Source organism: Podarcis erhardii, assembly GCF_964252035.2.
Source record: "Podarcis erhardii genome assembly, chromosome: 1".
Lineage (NCBI taxonomy): Eukaryota > Metazoa > Chordata > Lepidosauria > Squamata > Lacertidae > Podarcis > Podarcis erhardii.
Window position 1 is genome coordinate 61364754 of NC_138497.1, and position 21809 is coordinate 61386562.

Genomic DNA, 21809 nt, shown 5'->3' on the forward strand with positions numbered 1-21809 from the left:
ACCAAATCAACTTTAAACCATGTGCCACAAATCTAGGTTGTTTAAACTAACCAGGCATAAAGTATGATCCCTGGTCTAGATGACGTGACAAGCCTACTTTAAGTGAAAGTCAAACTAAAAGCCTCTGAAGTCCTCCCAGTTGTCTACCTAAGGCTTGCTATGGCTTCTTCCTGCTCACCACTGGTTAGCAGGACATGCAATCATGGCCACTGTTACAAATCTTTGCAAAGCTGATGGTTTGAAATCTGGAGCATAAATCAGCCAAAGATAAGCCCTCTTAAACCCTGCGGATTTCAGTGGACCAGTGCTTATAGGCTGCAGTCCTATAATGCCTTTCCTGGGAGTAAGTCCTATTGAACAAAATGAAACTTACTTCTGAGTAAGCATGCACTTTTGACCTTTTTAAATTAATGGAACTTAAAAGTGCCATTGCATTGTTTATTTATTTTTGGTTTTGGTTTATATGAAAACTGCACAAGGCAGTACATTTTACAGTGATTCCCGCCCCCCCGAGTATACCCCTGTTTAATGTCCCCATACTTTTTACGCTTTCCTTTCTGATCTTGCATCTTCATGTTTTAATTCTACTGTCTTAATCAGCATGCTTTGGACTTGATCACTTGGAGAAAGAAAAATATTAAATTTCAGTTCATTTTACTTCTGGAAAGTGAGATAATTATTCTGAGACATGCTGGTGGTCTTAGTAGGTGCCAATTACATAGTGCATTGAGTGACTTGTCCTTGCTGAAGTTAATTATATTTTTCTTGCTGATATTTTTTTTTATTCTAGATAATACATAATTAACATTCTGAAGGTTACAAGCACCCCTATAAGTGGAATGCTCTTTACCTTCATATTCCATATTCCCAGGAACTGCTGTTTCATTGCCTTTTGCAGTACATAAATTTAGTATTTTGTTGCATTCATAGACCAGTGAGAACATGTCACACTTGTTTGTTTAATTGTCAGAGAAAAGCAAGCAGAATGCAAAATTGCTCATTTTATTTATTGCTAAATAGAAACTTAGTGGTTCAGTTCTAAAACGACACATATCAGTTGTCATGTCAAAGCTTGAAGCCTTCGTTCCTAATTGCACACCTGTGTGATCAGGTTGTTGTGACTTTATGATGAGTGTCTCATGCTCAGTGTCTCATTTTTTGATATTTGCTGGTTATTTTTCAAGGCTGAAATGTGACACTGAAGTCGTGGCACGAAACAAATCACTCTTGTACATTGCTACTAGATTATGTATTTAATGATGAAATTATGTGGTTTGCCTTCTCTCTTTCACCCTTAAATTCCCCCTTTACTCCCTTTAAGTAGACTTTTTTTTCTTTTTAAGACTATAAAAAAGGTGAAGAAGCCCCTCTTTCTGTACCCATAAGTACAAATAGCCTCAGATTACTTTTATTGACATAGATTTGGTCTTTCAACAATTGAGTACTCAATCTGATTAAAGGCCTAAAGATTGCTACTTTGCTCCTGGAGTGTTTAGGATCAAATTATTTCAATAAGGAAGACTACTATGATTTATTACTATGGAATTTGCACTGCACCTCTCCTTGCCACCATGGCAAGTAGGAAGACAGAGACTGAAGAGTTGGCCAAGCCTGTTGTCCCATGTATGAATCCTGCATCTGCAACAGAAGTATCTGCTGTTCAGTTTCAAATGCAATTGGTTTCCAAACATGAGATCAAATACATGATAAGTCTTTTCCTATATGAATTATCTTGTTTTTTCTAATGCTGCATGTCCTAACGACTACCACCTCTCCTTTTGACAATTAATTCACCTGCAAAACCATGCTATCCTACATGACAGAAAGCATAATCTGCTACATTCAAAACCCCACAGTGTCCTACATGCACCATTGGGTTATAGCCAGTGACAACCCATTATTATTAAAAGTTAGCTAAGCAACATATCCAAAATCCACCAAAATTTCCCCCCACCAACATCCCGGACAAACCTTCTAATTGAAAGCAAAAGTGTGCTGGACTTTATCCTTGCCTTTGCTTTTATAGGGGTAGGTGTTGTTTCATTTATTTCTGGAATTATGGAAGTATTTCTAGAATACTTGTAATGGTTCTGAGGGTACAGGTGTTAGCAATGTGCTCTTCCTATATTTATCCAGAGGCCAAGCTGCTTATGCAGCGTGCAACCTTCTTGCACATACCCTTTCTATGTAATACCCATTATGTCCCTTTATGTGCTGAAAATGTTCAAAACATACGCTGGAAGTGGAAAGGCCCTGCATCTGGTCTGAATTATGGCTCCTATCAGGAGTGTACGTATTTACTGTTGGATGTGTGGTATGTTGTGAATGAATGCAGAGTTTGCCTGAATAATATGCTTCGGACAGGAAGGGGTGGGGAAGTGTTTTAACATTAGAAAAGCAATGGATCTGGCCAGAGTCCCATCTAGTCCAATTTCCCGTTCTCAAATACCTATGCAAAACCCACAAACAGGACCTGAGAACACTGCTTGCAATTCTCAGCAACTGGTATTCAGCAGCATACTGCCTCTGGCAGTGGAACATAGCCATCATCCCTAGTAGCCATTGAAAACCTTATTCTCCATGAATTTGTCTAATCTTCTTTTAATGCCATCTGAGTCAGTTACCATTACTGCAGCTTGATGGAGCGAATTCTTTAGTCACTATATGCTGTATGAAAAGGTGCTTCATTTTGTCTGTGCTAAATCTTCGAACACTCAGCTGCATTGTATGCCCTGGAGTTCCAGCAGTATAAGAGAGGGTGAAAAACTTTTTGCTATCCATTTACTTCATGACATGCATAATTTTATATATCATGTATTATCCATTACAAGTCACTTCCCTTGGGACTTCCCCAGTCCATCTCTCCATGGCATTCTATTCAAACCTTATTCTGCTGCATATCCTGCATATTGATAAATTCCAGGAAGCCAGATGGGAACCAGGGAAAGAGCTACATCTTTGAGTTTCATGTTACGGGTTTGACTAGTGGATTTGGAATACAGATCATAGCATTTTGAACTTTTCCAGTTCTTAACATTTTCCAGAATAGAGAGCCAAGAATTCTAAATGGATAGGTTGTTATTTATAGACATAATAGTTATTATTTAAAAAGTTAATAATTATGTGTTGCAGACATGGTGTTACTTTGATTGCCAGTTAACAGATTAGACAATTGCCCTGAGATCCTCATCCCATATACAGAGGTTTCTTTAATTTGGACTGAACTAAATACACTAGCAAAGCATATGCCATTACCATCTATGGATCTGGGCTGATTTATACCAGCTTAAAGTCATGCTGTTTTCATGTGATTTTGTCAGTATGATAAAACCTAATTCCTCTGAAAATCACTAAGCTGTGCTTTTATTTTCCTTTGTATGAACCCATGTGCATGAATTCCAGGAATTAAATCAAGTAACTTTCATTTATAGCTAAATTATGCAGAAATGAGGCTTAGTCAGTTGGAAAACTGTCACTGTGAGAAGACTTGTCAAGTAAATGGAGTGATCTATCGAGACAAAGACTCATGGGTTGAAGATGATCACTGCAGGAATTGTACTTGCAAAGTAAGAAACTTCTAACTTATATATGGGGGTAAGATGACTCATTACAATTCAGTATAAGTTTGTTGAGTACATAATGTCAACTTGGAGGGTTAGTTATTGGCATTATGCATAGCATTATGTACAAAGTATGGGGAGGGAATAAAAAATGATACCTGCCTAAAAGCAGTTTCTTTCCTGTATTTAGATGGCTATGTTTTTTACTGAACATTTTGGTTTTCCTGTGTACAATTTAGAATTGTATTACTGAAGTTTGTGGGAAAGGAGACATTATCTTAATTGTATGCACGAGTTGCATTTTGCATGACAACAACATGTATATTGTGTTCGTGGTATTTATGATTTTCAACATCAGAGGAACAAAAGTTGATTAGTATGTAAATCTTGTACTGTTGAAATTATTTGATAACTATCAGAAGAGAGGTTTTGTTTGCCCAAGAAAATCGAAAACTGTTTGTTAAAATGAAGATGATTGACAGAGACTGTGAAGGTGTTATTTTGTACTTGTAAAAATGGGTAGATGGCTTCTATTGTCTAACCCACTTAGTGATTGGTGGAATAAGGGAAATAATTTATATCTGAAATTTAATAGATGTTCACATAGGTAGCAGCTGGATATGATTATGGTTGCTTCAGAATGGTGAAATTGTAGTTGCAGTATAGCTTATCCAAATATTCATATCTAAGCTAATTATTTTTTCCACAAGTTCAGAATGTTTCCCGCCCCCTAAAATATACATTACTTTATACCAAAGATAGCCAATGTGGTACCCTGCAGAGCTTTTCGAACTTCTAGCTCCCATCAGATCTAGCCAGCGTGGTCAATTGCCAAAGATGAGGGGAGTTGTAGTCCACAACATCTAGAGAGCACCATGTTGGCTAACCCTTCTTTATACAGGTGTTTTAATCCTATTTTTCTATTATTTTACAGAGTGGAGTAGTGGAGTGCCGGCGAATGGCCTGCCCACCATTGAACTGTTCGCCAGATCGCCTTCCGGTCCATTTAACAGGCCAGTGCTGCAAATTGTGCAAGTGTAAGTATAGGTATTGTGCTCTCTTCTTTTTCTCAGTCATACTGAGTTTACATGCTATTTGTTGTTGTTGTTAGTTTTGTAGTAAAGTTGTGGAGTGATGTCACTTCAATTCAGGAAGCCCCTACTCCCTGGGAAGTAATTTGAAATTTGACTCTGCCTTGCATTTTCAGGGAGAGAGGCATCCTGGAGTTAAAAAATATGCTCATACCATGTAATGGACTTAAAATTCATAATTAGTAAAATTTTACTTTTACACATGATTCAGGCCACAGAAGGGTAATGTTTGAAAGGGACGGTAAACTATGGCTTTGTGCAATGTGAATAAGCCTGGCCATCTCCCAGGTTCTTCCACTAGTCATTTCATCTGAATCAGGGATTGCGGTTAAACATGATTAATAGTATGTTTCAAAATAAGCCAACGTCAGATTCCTGGTTCAGATGAAGTGATAAGCCATGTTGAAAGGGGGGCAAAGGCTTCTGAACTCTTTCTGTTCAGGAGGCAAGGGGAGAGGGAACACGGGGCCCCAGAAGGAGACCATGGTTTAGCATTAGAACTGAATTTAACCATATAGTCACAATAATCTTTTCTTTTGTTTCATGTCCTCTAATTAAAATATGAATGAATGAACAAACCTACTCTTTTGTGTTTTTTTGGTTGACACTCATCTCAACTTGTTGGTGTACTTGGAAATCTGTTAAAAGAAATAGATGTAAACATTGATTAAAATTGATTGCAAATCTTGACAGAATGATATACTTGGGACAGTTTTTGGGGTCCATGTTGTTCCAGACACTGAAGCTGTCTGTACTGATGATACTGTGTGGATTGATTTCTCTGCCCTTTGTCCATACAGTCATTGACAGTATGATCAACTGTAATTGTCTTTCCTTAGGGCTTATTGAGCAGATAATTAGCTATTTTTTAAAAAAAATATATGAGTTAAAGCAACTAGCATTTCTTACCTGAAAAATGCAGGAGGATTCTTTTTTCTCAGTTATCTTTAGTTAATCCCTCCAGTACAGAACATGCTTTTTGAGATCAAAACTGACTTTCTGGCAAAGTCTGACTATTATTCAGATTTTTCTTCCCTTTTAGTCTACATCCAGCCTTGTTATATACGCTGTCACATTTGAAGCTGAAAAATACCTCCACCAGCCCTGTGCCCATCGGAAAGACAAAATCTAGGTTTTATATTTTCTAAGATGATTATTTACAAGCCGTAGCTGCAAAAAATGCCACATTTACCACACAAAAGTTAGTCAGGTGTTTATTACAGTCAACAGATGAGTAAGACAATATGCAAAGTTCCAAACAGAAAACAGGGAGTCTCAATAAAACCAATTGTTTAAAAACATGATAGGCTAAGAGACACAACTATATCTATATATTAACATAGAAGGGTATGACTTAATCACATCAGTAGCGTACTGTTGGGTGTTGGTGCTCATCTAGCCTGCTGACTTGCTGCTGCTTGATAGAGGGTGTAACAGTGAAGAGCCTGGTGCCATGCAAATGTACCATCAGAGCCAATCTGTTGAGTGTTCCTACCCTCATTCCTGGTAAGCAGCAGCAAGAGATAATGGGAGATCAGGTGAGCATCACTGCCTAACCACACTATCTGCTATTGAATCGCATCATACCCATGTTGACAGGTCTTCTGAAACAAATTCTATGGCATCATGGTGGAACGGCCTAAATACAGAATCATATATAATGGGAGCAATACACTGAAGGTATTACAGACTTCTGCTTGTTGATGTTAGTCCAGAGAATTTCCTCATCGTGCATGATATAGTTTTGTCACTTTGATAAGGCTAGGAATGTTAAATATTTGGTACTTTATTCCATTATCAATGTTGCCCTATTTACCTGCCAACCAACAGTTGCCTGTTGAACAATCTGAAAAGTGTAGTTTGTTAAATCTTTTGGGCTGCATGCTATGAGAGCCAGTGTGGTGTAGTGGTTAAGAGAGATAGACTCATAATCTGGGGAACCGGGTTCACGTCTCTGCTCCTCCACATGCAGCTGCTGGGTGACCTTGGGCTAGTCACACTTCTTTGAAGTCTCTCAGCCCCACTCACCTCACAGAGTGTTTGTTGTGGGGAAGGAAGGGAAAGGATAATGTTAGCCTCTTTGAGACTCCTTTGGGTAGTGATAAAGCGGGATATCAAATCCAAACTCTTCTTCTTCTTCTTCTGTGTCTAGCTGGGAGGCAGGTCATCATTATATACTCTTGACATGCTGTATTCTTCAAAGATCATCATTATCTTCATTTTTAATTTGTATACCGCCTTTCTATCTTACAATACTCAAGGCGGTTTACAAGCTGAAGAAACAAAAAATGTACATCTTATAACAATCTAATGCAATACAAAAATGTGATAATAAAACATAACTTTAAAATAGGCAACCTACATCAAAAAAGTAACATTCAACAATCATTAGAATAGTGATGAAATCACATAAGTGAAACTTTGATTGTCAAAATGTGGAGGTATAGATGGATTTCAAAGAAGATATTTTATACGATTTACACACACACCCGTTGTTGCTAGCATACACTGTGGTGTAACATATAGAAGTTGATGGACAGTATATGGGGAGAATTTGTAGAAGTAAAGTGCAACTGCTGAGGATAAAATTTCAGTTTGGTGTAATGTTTCTAGTTCCTCTGCTTGCCCTAGGCCTATTACCACCTTTCCTATCTCTCGTTTTTTACCTCAGACCTAGTTGCATGACTGTTACCAAGGAAAATTATAGATATAATTTGAAAGGTTGAAAAGTAAGGTTTTGTCCCATTCTGCAGTGTTTGAGGTTCTTGAAGGGGAAATGATTTAAAGAGCAATGTTATTTACTATTCCTCTTTTACTGGAGTTAAAGAGGACATTCTTTTTTATTATGGCTACAGTAATGCAAATGTGCCAGGAAGTCATAACTAGAGTTTGTAATACATTGTGCTATTAGGAAGCAACATTTGGGTATAAATTGTAAGTTATTTTAAACTGCTTTTAATATTGTATTGTAATGTGTTTTAATGTACCCTGACCTTAGGGTGGAGGGCAGATAATAAATTACATAATTGTAACAACAACAACAACAACAACAACAACAACAACAACAACAACAACATATTTGAAGCTTTCATTCATCTGTATTAATGACACAACCTGGGGGAATTTAGTTTTTCTAGCTTTAATAATTTGGAGCACTGGGCACCTTATTACATATGTACCCCGTGAAGTAACAGTGTCTAAGCCAATTTCTTTTCTAACCAAACAAAGATTTTGGAGCTAATATTCATTCCATTGCCAGAAATGATACTTGCTTGAAAGTACCCATAATCTCAAGAATACTGAGGGTCCGTTTAAGAATTGAGTACCTGTCATCTTGAGTAGAGATCTGTACTTTGGTCACACTATATATATTTTTGTCTCTGGCACCAGTACTACTATACCAAAATACACATCTGTAGTTCCTCAGAAGGCAGGTATCATGGAGCTATATCTGGCATGACTGACTTTTTTTACAGTAGTCCAACCCATATTGTGCAAACAGAGGCCTTTTGAGTTGTTCCAGGTTTTTCTCCCTGAACTGAGAATTTTTTATTATTATTTACCTATCCTTAAAGGAATTATATTTCCTCATTCATGTAGATATATCTGACATGGCTCAAGGGGCCTCTGCTTGGGAAAGGATAGCATAACAGACAATTATAATGTCTGTTGTATATATGCATTCTTTTCTGGAATTAAAAGTACGTAATAAATACAATGGGACGTGGGTGGCGCTGTGGTCTAAACCACTGAGCCTAGGGCTTGCTGATTGGAAGGTTGGCGGTTCAAATCCCTGGGACGAGGTGAGCTCCCGTTGCTTGGTCCCAGCTCCTGCCAACCTATCAGTTCGAAAGCATGTCTAGTGCAAGTAGATAAATAGGTAGGAAGGTAAACGCCGTTTCCGTGCGCTGCTCTGGTTTCACCAGAAGCAGCTTAGTCATGCTGGCCACATGACCTGGAAAAATTGTCTGTGGACAAACGTCGGCTCCCTCGGCCAGTAAAGCGAGATGAGCGCCGCAACTCCAGAGTCATTCATGACTGGACTTAACTGTCAAGGGTCCTTTACCTTTACCTTTTAAGAAATACAATATTTGAATTTTAGTTCATTTGTAAAAGTTTCTAAAAGGCAATCAGCGAAGAAAAGTTAGATCCATATGCCCCAGAAGCTAATTTTAATGTTACAGATAGTCATCAGTGTGGATCTCTCTATGGTGTCTTCCCTTTTCCATGTGTTTGTTAGCCCTGTATTTCCAGCAGTGATCTAATCAATTATGATAGTTAATGAATACCTGTGGCTCACTTGAGACACTGCTCCAGTTACACAGGGGCATAGTTCTGTTTTCACCTGTCTTGATATGGTGTAGATAAATCAGAAGCTATATATTGTGATACAGTAAGTCCATCCAGGTTGTCAATACTTTGCCCATACAGGCATATCTTAATACAAATGTACTGTGCCTGCTCCACAGAATGTCACTGCCATGACTAATTCTGTTAATGAATCGAGTTCAATATCTGTTCTGCTTCTCCTATTACTTCAGGTCACTAAGTAGCCTAGTTTGTCAGAGTGAGTTGTGAAATGGTTCAAGATAATAGTTTTTGTAATGAATTTACTATTATAGTCAAAATAAATGTGAGCAATTAACACTGGCTGCTACTGAAAGCAAAATGAGTACATCATATTTACCACAGTGCATCTAGATTGACTTAAAGCAATATTGTTTGTACCAAACTGTATAATTTATCTGCACTTACTACTAAATACTGATGTTTTTATTTATTTTGAAAATTCTAGCCAAATGTATCTATGGAGGAAAAGTGTTGGCAGAAGGTCAGAGGATTTTAACCAAGAACTGCAAAGAATGTCGTGTAAGTTTTTTAACCTTCTAAGACTGCACTCTCAAGCATTACGACTGCTGTAGGACTTACATTGCAATTGTTCACTCTTTCACTTTTAAACATGTGTGGTATCTCCTTTATTGCATGCCCTGGATGGTACAGCAAAGTGTGTGCAATATTACTTTCTCTGCATCAAATGCTTTTGACAGAAAAAACATTTTTAGAATGAGTCATAAATTCTAATACATTTTTACTTTCCGTGCTTGCAGGCTGTCACTATTGTGAAAGGGATTCAAGCGCATAGCAGAAATTTAGCTTTGCACAACTAGAGTAGGATTAAAGTGTTCTGGTGCGATAGCACAACAGATCCACAAAAAAGAAGACTTTTTCAGGTGGGAAAGTGACAGGAAAATGCACTGCAAAGTGGGGGAGCAACAAATTATTATTTTTAAGTCAGCTAAAAGCCTTTAACTAAGTTCTTCACCAAGCATTTAAAAGCATAGAGTTTTGGGGCTTGACAGATCTCACCTGGATGAGCAGTAAAGAAGGTGATTATCAATACTGAGCAGGTTCTGCTCCTTGACATGGTGTTCAAAGAGGGACATAATAGAACAAGGCCATTCATAAAGTGGGGAATATCTTATTGAATTTACAGAAAGAATGCGAAATGTAAATTTGCCTAGCCAATAGTGCTAGTCTGTATCTGAAACAAAAGTAATCTTCTCCAGCTTGGGTTATAAAGCGTTTAATAATTTTAAATGCTGTGGGGCATTTAGGGAAGGGGATACTCAGAAGTCCTGTTGTACTCAGAAATGAGGCCAGAAAAACCAAGTGATTTTCTCTGTCTTTGGGGAAAATAGCTTGGTTTTCAGAGCCCAATCCTGAACTGAGCTCAAGAGGGTTTTCTTGACAGCAGTGGATGATATTTCAGACCATGGGAACCAGCCCCATGTGGTTAATTAAAGCAATTTCATACTACATTTTACTTTTTCAGTTCAGCTTAAACAATAACTTTTACTGTGATTTTTTTTTTTAATAACTGAAATATATTACTGCTTTGACACTGTCACTTTGATGCTGGTGGTTCAGTAGTAAGTGCACTAGCTTTCCTTGGAGGGTTGATGTGAAATGTGAACATCAAGTATCTAAATATGTGGAGAATTTTCAGATACTGTATTCAGGAGGATCCCTGCTTCTCACTGAAGTGAAGGACACGAGACAGGTGTTGGTCATCAGGTGAGCTGTGCATAAGCAAGCTCCTAGCTAGCTCTGCCGAGGCTCTTTTTATTAGCACAATGTGCAAAACCAGTCAGATACATTTTGGACGGTGCCCTTTACACATCTTCCAGTCGCGAGATTGGAGGGTAGAACAAAGTTATTTTGGCACCTGTTTCCACCGCGTCACTTTCCCCCTGAACAATGTTTAATCGAAGGAGACAAAGGCCACAGACAGGGCACGGCAGACTACTAAGAGAGCAAAGGTTAGATAGAGGGCATGATGTTCAGACAGCTGTGGCTTGTCTGTGGGTGGAAGTGTGCTGCACACCCGGTGGGTGGAAGTGTGCTCCACACCCAATGGTCATTCCTTCACTCACAAAGCAATTCATGGAGGGCCATGAGAATGACCACAGGGCAGGGGAACCTAGCATGCTTGTTCCTACAGCCCATACCTTCATGATAACAGTGAACAGCAACAGTAGCCTGAAAGGGCTACAAAATCAGACATTTCCATCTGCATCAGATTCTCCTCTCTGTTCCTTCTCAAAACAATAATATCTGGATCCTCCATGGCACCCAGAGGGTCTCTGCTTTGTTTGCTGGGCTGCTATTTGTTAGCTTTTTCCCTGGGGTACTGTGAGGTTCAGGAAACACTTGAGATCTGTCTCTCAGCTGCTGACTAGGCATGGAGGGCAGCTGCTGAGTCCCTGGCGGAAATCAGGGCAAATGTGCAGAAAGGAATTATAAGAAACTCCAAAAAGCCTCTAGGCTTAGCAGAAAACCAGATATGAGCTACTGTGTTCTGGTGATAAGAGTATCTGATCTTCACTTTAGTGCTAATTGTGATTTTATCGCATAGTATATGAAGTATCTAACCCTGTCATTGCTTCAATACTGGCACAGCAGCTGCCATTTTATTTGCTGTGTTGGTATTGCCCTTGGCGTATCTATCTATCATATGCAAAAGACATATGTATTTGCTGTAAGTGAGGAAGAGGGAAGGATAACAATGGTTCCTTGTGCTTAACTGATTCTCAGCCTGAGAGCCTAGAGTAGCAATGCGTTTTTGAAGTAACTTGGTAAGTCAGGTTTTCATTTCAGTTGCTGTAGAACAAAGTATCAATTGCACCACAGTAGAAAATATTGTGGGCAACCCATCATTATTACATGTTTTCTGCTTTTGACTAGTGAAGGTATGAATAGCTTTTTAATTGCTTCCAAGCTGTGGAAATCATAGAGCTAGTTTTCAGAGCTGCCTTCCTTTTTGTTTCCTTGCCCATTTTGCATGGAAGTATCATGGGTGTCTGCTGTCAATGCATTTCCCATGCTTTTCTTTTGTGAACATCTCATGACAACCAGGTATTACTGAACTTTAGAGGGAAAACAGTTCTCTCTCAAATTGATATGCTTAATCTTTCACTCATCAAAACTTCCACACTAGTTTGATACTAAGGCAACAACGTTCTGCAAAGAGAACAGATAGCTAGTCTGGGCATGTTGAGCGTTGTTGAGTACAACAAGGTCCTTGCTGATCAGACCAGTACCATTCTTTGTCATAGTCTGGCTGTATACACACCTTACTGTGTAACCCCATCCAATCCTGGAAACTGTAGTTTACCCCATAGACTTGCAGTTCCCAGCACTGTTAACAAGCTACAGTTCCCAGGATTCTTTTGAAAAAGAATGTGCTTTAAATGTCTCGTATGTATGCAGCCTTTGCTTATGTCAGTCTCTGATTACAGATTACAGAAAGTAGAAGCAACTGTGGAATTTTCATCAGTGTAACTCTTTAAAACATTGTTATTTCCAGAATGGAATTTTAGTAAAAGTAACAGAGACCTGTCCTCCACTGAACTGCTCAGAAAAAGATTACATCCTCCCAGAGAATCAGTGCTGCAGTGTTTGCAAAGGTAAGTAGGATGTTGGCAGGCATTGTCAATAGTTATTGTGTCTTCCTTAAAAGAATGTTTGATTTGGATCTGAATGGCCTACTGTAAAGCTTATGGTGTTGTCCTGGTTGCCTTTTATGCATTAACTGGAGTTCATAAAAGGCCTTTAATATTAGTCAGACATCAAAGCTCCTTGGGGATATTGTAGACCGTTTTGAAATCAGGGAAGTTAATATACTTTCCCCCCCAATTTGTATAGATACAGTCTGTGAAGCATGTATAACTTCCTACACATTGATACCATTATATAAACCCATTTAAATAACATCCCTTCTCCCCATTATTAAAAACAAAAAATAGTATTTGAGCAATACTGAGTTCTGATGGTAACATTTTTATTTTTTAAAAAAGTTTATATTTATTGTTCACATTAAAGTTAGAGTTACAACCCAAACAATGCCACCACTGCAAAGCTAAACCCACAAGTGCTGTATTGTGGCCTTGTGGGTTTCTTCCTGAATTTTCCTATTCCTACTCCCTTCCCATGTCTTTAAGCCTCAAACAGCACAGCTGCCAAAAATTATCTTTCTCCTTGAAAGCTGCTTATTTCCCTGACCACCCACAGTCATGATGAATTCGTATGTAATTATTGTTGCAGTTAACATTTTTGTTGTTGTTTATAGTGTAGTCATCAAAGACTATATAATGTGGTGGAACAATTTCTTGATTGCAGCTTAATCGTGCTTTTGTTATTTCCCCCCCATCCTTGGTGAAATTTACTGTACATAATCCTTGGTGAAATTTACTGTACATAATTTACTGTACATAATCATAGATTATGATTATGTAACTTGGAGTCACAGATGTGATTGTGCATTTTTTCCGTTGGGTGTCAAATCAGAATCGTTGATTTTTTTTTATTTTTTTTGCTGCTACTCAGTTTCTTGGATTACAAATATGGGCTGTTGCTTTGCTTGCAGGGTCAATCCCCTGCACCTCCAGGCAAGTCAGAAAGGGGGGGCAGGTGGGCCAATTGGAATGGGCATGCGACTTTGAAGGGGGGGGCTACTCTAAGTAAAGGGGAACCTTTTGGTAAAGATTATTGAAATGCAGCCTACATTTCCCATCTGGCCTGACCTCTTGCCAGCTTTGCATGAACGTGTCTCCAGGTAGGGCTGTCTGAAATCCTGGGCAATCATTGTCAGTCAGTGTAGGGAGTATTCAACTAGATGGACTGATGGTCTGATGCAGTGCTATTTTTCTAGAAAAAGAGGTGTTGGAACTCACCATGAACCCCCTCCCCATTCTCTTAGAATGGCAATGGTGCCCACCTGTGAGGTGCTGAAACTGAGTTCCAGCTGAAAAAAAGTCCTGGGCTTGACTCAGTATAAAGTAGCTCCCTATGTCTCTATGTCCTTAACCTTTGAATATGAAAAAGTTTTTTTAAAAAGCATATGGTTAAACATTTTTGAATAACATAATTTTTAATCACTATATATTAAATTAGGTTGTGTGGTTTTTAAATTGACCTTGCTGGCAACCAGGTTAGAAGTCGCTCCCTGTGCTCAAATGAGTACTTTGCAGTGCAATTCTATGCATGTCTGTTCAGAAGCAAGCCCCGATTACCGGGTACTTCAACTTCCGTGTTTGTGTGTGTTGGAGGAGGTTGAAGCGCGGAAAACATTTTATTAATAATGTAGCTCTGCTAACCTTTACATTTACTATTTATATAAAAGAGGTTTATAATATCTTTCAGTAGCACCTTCAGGAGGCTCTTCAATTAGCATATTTTCCATCTCTTCCTGTCTAGCCCCAAGACTGGACTTGAGACAATTTTGCGTAAAGGGAATGGAAGGAGTTTTGTTTCCTCAGATGCAAAAATCAGACATTTCTCATGCATTGCTGTGGGACTCTGAGACACCTCTAGAATTCAGTTTTATTAAGTCCCAGAAAGATGCTGATAAGTATAAATTTAACAGGTCTGCTGCATGCAGAATTGTAGCAACAAGGCTCTCAACTTTACTAAGGCTTCTTTCTTTCTGTACTTGGGAGCAGCTTATTGAGTACAAAATACATGCATGTAGAGTCGTTTGTGTTACTTAGAATATATGTGACAGCAGCCATTAAATGATCTTACTCTGAGAAAAATAAATACAGTTCCGCTGTCCTCTGTTTAATTATTTCTATGCTCGCCTATTGCAATTCAGTGGCAACATATTAGTGCAACATAGTGCCTTGTGCCTGTATGCATATTTCAACTTCTTTTTCTCCAGGGATTTTGACTGATTTACAACTTTAAAGCTTTGCATTTTGGCACTTTTATTAAACTAGTATTTGTTTTCACAGATATGTTACATATTTTTAATTAATTAAAAATCTTTTACACCAGAAAGAACTCATAACCCACCTACTTTCAGCAGCCAGAAACACCATAACCAGACACTAGAGAGACCTGTCAGGAGTAAGCATGGACCAATGGTACCAAATAGTATGGGAAACAGCTGTACTAGAAAAATTAACCAATAAACTGAAACTGACACGGGGACAAACAGAAGAAGACGCCTTTACCCCGGTATGTCTCCCCTTTATCACATACACAGCCCAACAAGACAATGGCAATAATCCACCAACAGCACACAAATCAATATGGCTAACCTGATCCAAAACACCCACCCACCCACCCCACTCACACACGAAAACAAAGATCACCACAGCCAATCACAAACAAACAACCACACCCTAGGCCAACCCCAACCTCTCTCACCACCAAAGGAACACAAGTAAACAGCACAAGCAACGCTGACACCAAACCCTACATACCGTATTTTTCGCCCTATAGGACACACTTTTCCCCCTCCAAAAATGAAGGGGAAATCTGGGTGCGTCCTATGGGGCGAATGCAGGCTTTCGCTGAAGCTTGGAGAGTGAGAGGGGTCGGTGCGCACTGACCCCTCTCGCTCTCCAGGCTTCAGGAAGACATCCGCAGCCTAGGCAGCCCTGCGGGAGTTCCCACAGGGCTGTCTAGGCTGCGGATAGTAGCCTGCTTCCCAGAACGCCGGGCGCCCTGAAAGCAGAGCGCCCGGTGCTTCGGGAACACATCCGCAGCCTAGGCAGCCCTGCGTGAGGTCCCGCGGGGATGTCTAGGCTGCGGATAGCAGCATGCTTCCCGGAGCGTCGGGCACCCTGAAAGCAGAGCGCCCGGCGCTTCGGGAACACGTCCACAGCCTAGGCAGCCCTGCGGGAGTTCTCCACAGGGCTCCCCACGCTGCAGATAGCAGCCTGCCGCTCGGCAGGCAGGGCGCCCTGAAGCAGAGCGCCCCGTGCGCCGGGCAGACATCCGCAGGTGGGGAGCCCTGCAGGAGTTCCCCGCAGGGTTCCCCACACTGCGGATAGCAGCCTGCCACCTGGCGGGCGGAGCGCCCTGAAGCAGAGCGCCCCGCACGCCGGACAGACATCCGCAGTGTGGGGAGCCCTGCAGGAGTTCCCCGCAGGGCTCCCCACGCTGCGGATAGCAGTCTGCCGCCTGAGGCAGACATCAGCCAGCCCCACAAGCTCGGGGGACAGCAGGGAGGCGCAGCGCCGTTCCTCGACCTGGTTCGGTTTCCCCGACCTGCTTTTGGGGGGGGGGAAATAAAGGAAAGAATTTTTTCCTTTATTTCCCCCCCAAAAAACTAGGTGCGTCCTATGGGACGGAGCGTCCTATGGGACGAAAAATACGGTACATTAAGCATAATAGAAACATTGCCACCCGACCCCACCCCCACAATCTTCCCTTCCTCCACCCCCTTTTTTTTCTTTCTTTTTCTTCTCCCCCTAATGTCTCAACAAATGAAACAGACTTGTAAAAATGTTACATGGAAAAAATATGAGGCATTACACTTACTTCTGTAAAACAAGAAAATCGTTAATAAAAACAAAACAACAGAAATCAATCTTAACAGATAAATTAAATATAGCAGCCCTACTTAGTAGTGTTAGTCTTAGTAAAGACTATTGTTGCTATCCTGCCTGTTTTGACCATTCTGTTGCCTAAATAAATAGCTAAATAGTTCTGGATACAAGTGCAAACAAATTTACAGACAACTGCAAATTAAAAATGGTACGTTTTTAATACTTCTAAAGTAACATCGATACTACATGGAGTCTATGGCAAATGTAGGAGACCCTTTTTCCACTGAGTGCCACATAACTCAGGGCAGTGTTTTGGTGCAGGGTGGGGCCAGAGCTGCCCCATACTCTGTATATCTTAAGCTCCTCACTACCCCATTCTCTCTTAGAGAGTGGCAGGGTGACAGGTGATGATCTTAAGAGAGAGAGATGGAGGGAGACATGGGATGGTGGTGATTTAAAGAGATAATGAAATGATTATATCTTTAAGTAAACATCAATATCACCCCATACTGTTTCTCATACATGGGCAGAGCCACCCCACACTCTTTCTTTGTTACTCCCACCTAGGGATGTAAGAAGGCAGTGATTTCTGTTCTAACCTGTATTTGCCACAATCAGCACTGTTTCTGTTCCACTGCAGTTCGGCTTCTGCCAAATACTACATGTAACTATTTCTGCAGCTTACTGTACTTTAATCTCAGTGTAAAAGAAATGGAAAAACAATGTTTAAAAAGTTATTAATTGCCTATAATGCGTGGACTTAAAAACAGTAATAATGTAAATGAATGCCAGTCATATTCACCAGGCAAATTTCTGTTCCTGACCACAGATGAGCATGTACTTTTGACTTCCTTTTACATTTTTAATCCCCCCCAACATTCTTTATCCCACCCCATCAGTTAATGTGCGCACACACGCGCACACACACACTCATTCAAATCCTTGATCTCTCTCTCACACATACTCACTGTCCATTCTGTCCCTCCTTTCTCTCTCTCCCTGTACCTCCTCCTCAGATAATAAATGAGGTTAGGAGAAAGCTCCCTTTAACCCCCCCTTTAACCCCCTAATTGCTATACTGAAGTGAAGTCAATGAAGCAGGCTGAATCTGAAGACAGTGGACCACATACAACAATGGTTCCCCATCCCATTGGCATCTTAGGAGCCAGCTCACACATAAAAGTCACCCACTTACGCTCTCCGGATGTCTCCTGACTGATCACAGGCATGAGCTTTTCAAGAAAAGTAACATGTGAACTCAAAGTGCGCCTGATAAGCTCTACTGTTAACATGATAGATTTTTTTCTGATTGATGTGGTCATGTAAAGTCCCACATAACAATGATCCACTGTTACTTATACACCTATTTCTTAATGTGATCCTGTGTCTTGGGATGATCAGAAGAAATTGCATATGGAATAAAGCAGTTGGCTTACGTTTATGTGAAAAATCATGTCAATTCCAACCATTTTTTTTATTTGCTTGAGTTCATGGGGACATACAAGTGAGTATGCATAGATTTTCAACTAAGTAGCTTTGGAGTAGGTCTGAGGTTGCTAAATTATTTGACTTTTTGAGAATTGTAACCTATACCTAATTGGAGGAACACATTTGAAAGGATATGTGCCAAGCCAATTGTACAATTATTCAACAAAATGAAATGAGCTTGTCTACCTATTCCCTGAAGCGTAGAATTTGATTACTATTATAATTAGCTTAAAATGATAAATGGGTCATTGCACAATCAAATAACTTAAAAAGCAAAACTTAATCTTGTGGAAGCAGTTGTAATAAAGACATAAGAATGCCCTCATCAAAGGAAAGCCAAGGGTAGAAAAATTGCTCTAAATTTTGGAATAGTATTCACCTGAAATATTTGAAGAAGGAATAGAGGTCACCTCGTTTGTCAAAGATCTAGAGTATATGCTTTTTCAATGTGATTCCCTTTTGGAAGTCTATTTCTTTTTCAGATGTTGTTATTACATACATCTATGTGTATGGGGGAATGTTTTGCACATTTGTTCTAAATTGTTTGTTGTAGTAGCTAATGCTCTATTGCCTTGTCATTTATGCTGGACTAAAATGAGAAGTCATATAAAGATCCTCACCCCCTTCATTTTTAAAACTTGAGACAATAAGGTTTTAACAGTAGGCCATATGAAAAAATTAAAATGAATGTGTCAGATCTAAAATTCAGAAGGGGACATTGTTTTATTATGTTCCAATCTAGCCAAAGCTAGTCATAATTACGGAATATTGAAACCAGTGGACATGGCTAACTTAAGTATCCTTCTTTTCAATGAGACTTGGTCACGATTAACTTTCACTAGATTTCAGTTCCAATCTCCTTGGAATCTATTCAAAATCATCATAATTTCCACAGGACATTAGGATTTGAAATTCCAAGTCATCAGAGAGTGGTCCCATGTGGATTGTTGTTTTCACCCCAGACCACTGGCCCACCCTAATTGTCTTAACTACTCAGATAGTGAGCTAAATATATTCTTTATTAGCATTCACAAAATTTAGAAAGCATTAGTATAAATCAAGTGGCACCCAAATGGAATCATTTAAAAAAGTAAGACCATTTATTAGTTATGCATTGCCATCTGTGTACACGCATAAGCTCTCTAAACTGTCTCGAGCACCTTATAATATAAATTTTGGCAGCAGAGTAGCCACAAGAGAGTTGGATATGAGGAACGGTGCTTACTGATAACCAGGGCTTTTTTTTTCAGCCAGAACTCACTGGAACTCAGTTCCGGCACCTCTCAGGTGGGCATCATTGCTATTCTGAGAGAATGAGGGAGGTGCTCATGGTGAGTTCCAGCACCTCTTTTTCTAGAAAAATAGCACTGCCAATAATGTAGTATTCTGTGACATTTAGAACTCATCACTCCTCTCCAGCAATCTGCATGGCTGCTCTGATGCATGCAAGAAGTGTGCTGTCTTTCCATTGAAGGATTTCTAGCTTTCATTTCAGTGGGTAACAGAGTAACATCATACAAAATAATGTGGTGGAAGAGCATACAGCAGGGCCTCTGGAGCGCTTACGTGTGGGCAGGCTTGGATAGGAAGAAGCAGTGCTTTAGGCATCTTGGCTTCAGACTATGTAGGACTTTAAAGGTCAAAACCAGCACCTTGAATTGGGTCAATGAAGTCAGTGCAAAATTGAATTAACACGCCCAGAGTGGCCCATCCTTAATAACACCCTAATGCTGCATTCTGGACCAGTAGTCATTTCTGAGCAATCTTCAGAGGTAGCCATACACAAAGCATGTTACAGTAAGCTAATGTGTGTGCTACCAGAGCATAAGCAATGGTAGTCAGTTTTATACTGCCTAGGAAAGTATGCAGGTGGTATACTTTTCTAGGTAGTAATCTGTCTTCTCAATCAACAAAAGCCCCATGTCGTTTGGATTAGTTATTACTGTCATCATTATTTCTTAAATGTATATCTTGCCCTTCCTTCAAAAGGAGGCCTTCATCCAGTCTATCACTGCTCTCAGACACTGGTTTATAGCTTCCACTGTTTTCTTGGGTTTGACGGAAAAGGGAGAAAGAAATGGCTTAAAAATTGGTCCTGAAAACTCTTCATAGATAACTTCAGCAAATAATATGATGTAAACTGTACCAAATACTTGGATTCTCAGCAATGGAGTATGAATATATACAGCCTGGGATGTGTGAAGTTCATTTCATGTAAATCTTTCTTTGGAAATCATAATGCAAAGTGTAATTCTATCCATTATTTTTGTTTAAAAAAGGTAAATCTTGAAGGTGATTCATAAATCCCCTATATGGAGTTCTTAGATTCTAAGAATTCATACTTTCTGACAGCTAAGCTGCGTTGAAAAAGATTTCACTGGGATATTTTTTAAAAAGAAAAAGCAGACTAGAGTTCTTAAAACCAAGTTAATGGGGGGGGGGACGACTCACCCTGCACATAAAGGAAAAAGAATAAAAGAAATAACATATTACAGACAGTTTTTTTTAAGAAGTTGGCATTATTTTAGAATGACATGCAGCATTACTGCAATATTTCACTGTGCTCTTTGTTTTGATGTTAAGTCACTTTCACCTCACTGTCATCTAAATAAGACTTGGATTCAGTATAACCATTAACATATTTGTTGTGCTGTCTGTCACCATTTCCTTTGAGCTTGACTTGTTGGAGCAAAATTGGAGCAGTTGGTATATTAGTGTGAGATCAGCCAGTAACACTTTAGGTTAAGTTCACATAAGCATTTTCTTCAGTATGAAAAATATTATTGAAATCCTTAATGGTTTAACTATTGGTCCCTTTACATAGAAACAAAGATTGAAAGACAGAAATGTAATGTAGGCTGTCTTTAGAAGGATCCTGGATGTTGTTGTTGATAATAATGGTAATAATAATAATAATAATAAATAATAATGGGATTTTAAGGAGCAGAAACCTATTATTTGCTTTTGTTTTGTTTTCACTTTTTTGTGGATTTGTGATATGCTTGGATTCATTCTGGAAAAAAGCTGGGCTCAAAAATCTAATAAATAACATCTCCATATACAATTGTGTTCCACAGAGGTCTGTCAGGCAGCTTCATTATACAGCAGTTAGTGAATTCTGATTACACACCTTTCTCGTGGCTTTTGACACCTGAGTATATTTTTGACACCTGCATATTTTTAGGACCCACTCTGTTTTTGTGATTGCAAATTGTTTTAGCTTTGTTTATAATATTGTGTTTTAATTGTTGCAACCTGCCCTGAGACTTTAGGGTGAAGGGTGGATAATAAATTAATATAAAAATAATTACACAGGTAGCTTTAGAGGATCATGGATGTTGAATTGACCACATTTTATGCACCCCCAATGCATCTTGAAGATTTGCTTCACAATGCCTTCTTTCCTGGTGGTTTCCTTCATATTTTTGCTGGCTTTTGAAAGTGTTTGTCTTCCCATTTCTGTGTGGTTTCAGAATAATTTGAAGGGGCAGCATTTTATTTGATAAATATACATTGGTGGTTTTATTTTATTTTTTTTAAAAAAGCTTTTTCCTAGTTGTATGCATTGGGGAACAGAAGTCCGTCCCCATCTCCCCAACATCTCTTTGAGAATCAGTTGGTAGGCTTCTATGTTTGTGTGTAGTGCACAAAAGTATTCAGGAATTGCTTCCCCTTGCATTCTGGAATAATGCGTGCTGACCTGTTATATTAATATAAATCACATTGTATGCACATTTAACTTGTGCGATTTCAACCATATGTGATTGAAGGCCGGCTGGTTGAAAATCTGCACGTTAAATGCAGGCAAGGCAGAGAGCTTTTTGCACCATGTT

At 39.4% G+C, this 21809-nt stretch overlaps 1 protein-coding gene across 4 annotated transcripts in view; it reads left to right on the forward strand.

Annotated features, from left to right (window-relative positions):
• Positions 1-21809, forward strand: part of NELL1 (neural EGFL like 1) — a 407721-nt gene that overhangs the window by 132307 nt on the left and 253605 nt on the right. For all 4 annotated transcript variants that reach the window (XM_081834787.1, XM_081834789.1, XM_081834790.1 and 1 more), the window contains exons 8-11: positions 3432-3566; positions 4495-4597; positions 9447-9520; positions 12519-12618. In XM_081834787.1, coding sequence (XP_081690913.1) covers positions 3432-3566; positions 4495-4597; positions 9447-9520; positions 12519-12618 — 412 coding nt within the window. The remainder of the gene's footprint in view (positions 1-3431; positions 3567-4494; positions 4598-9446; positions 9521-12518; positions 12619-21809) is intronic.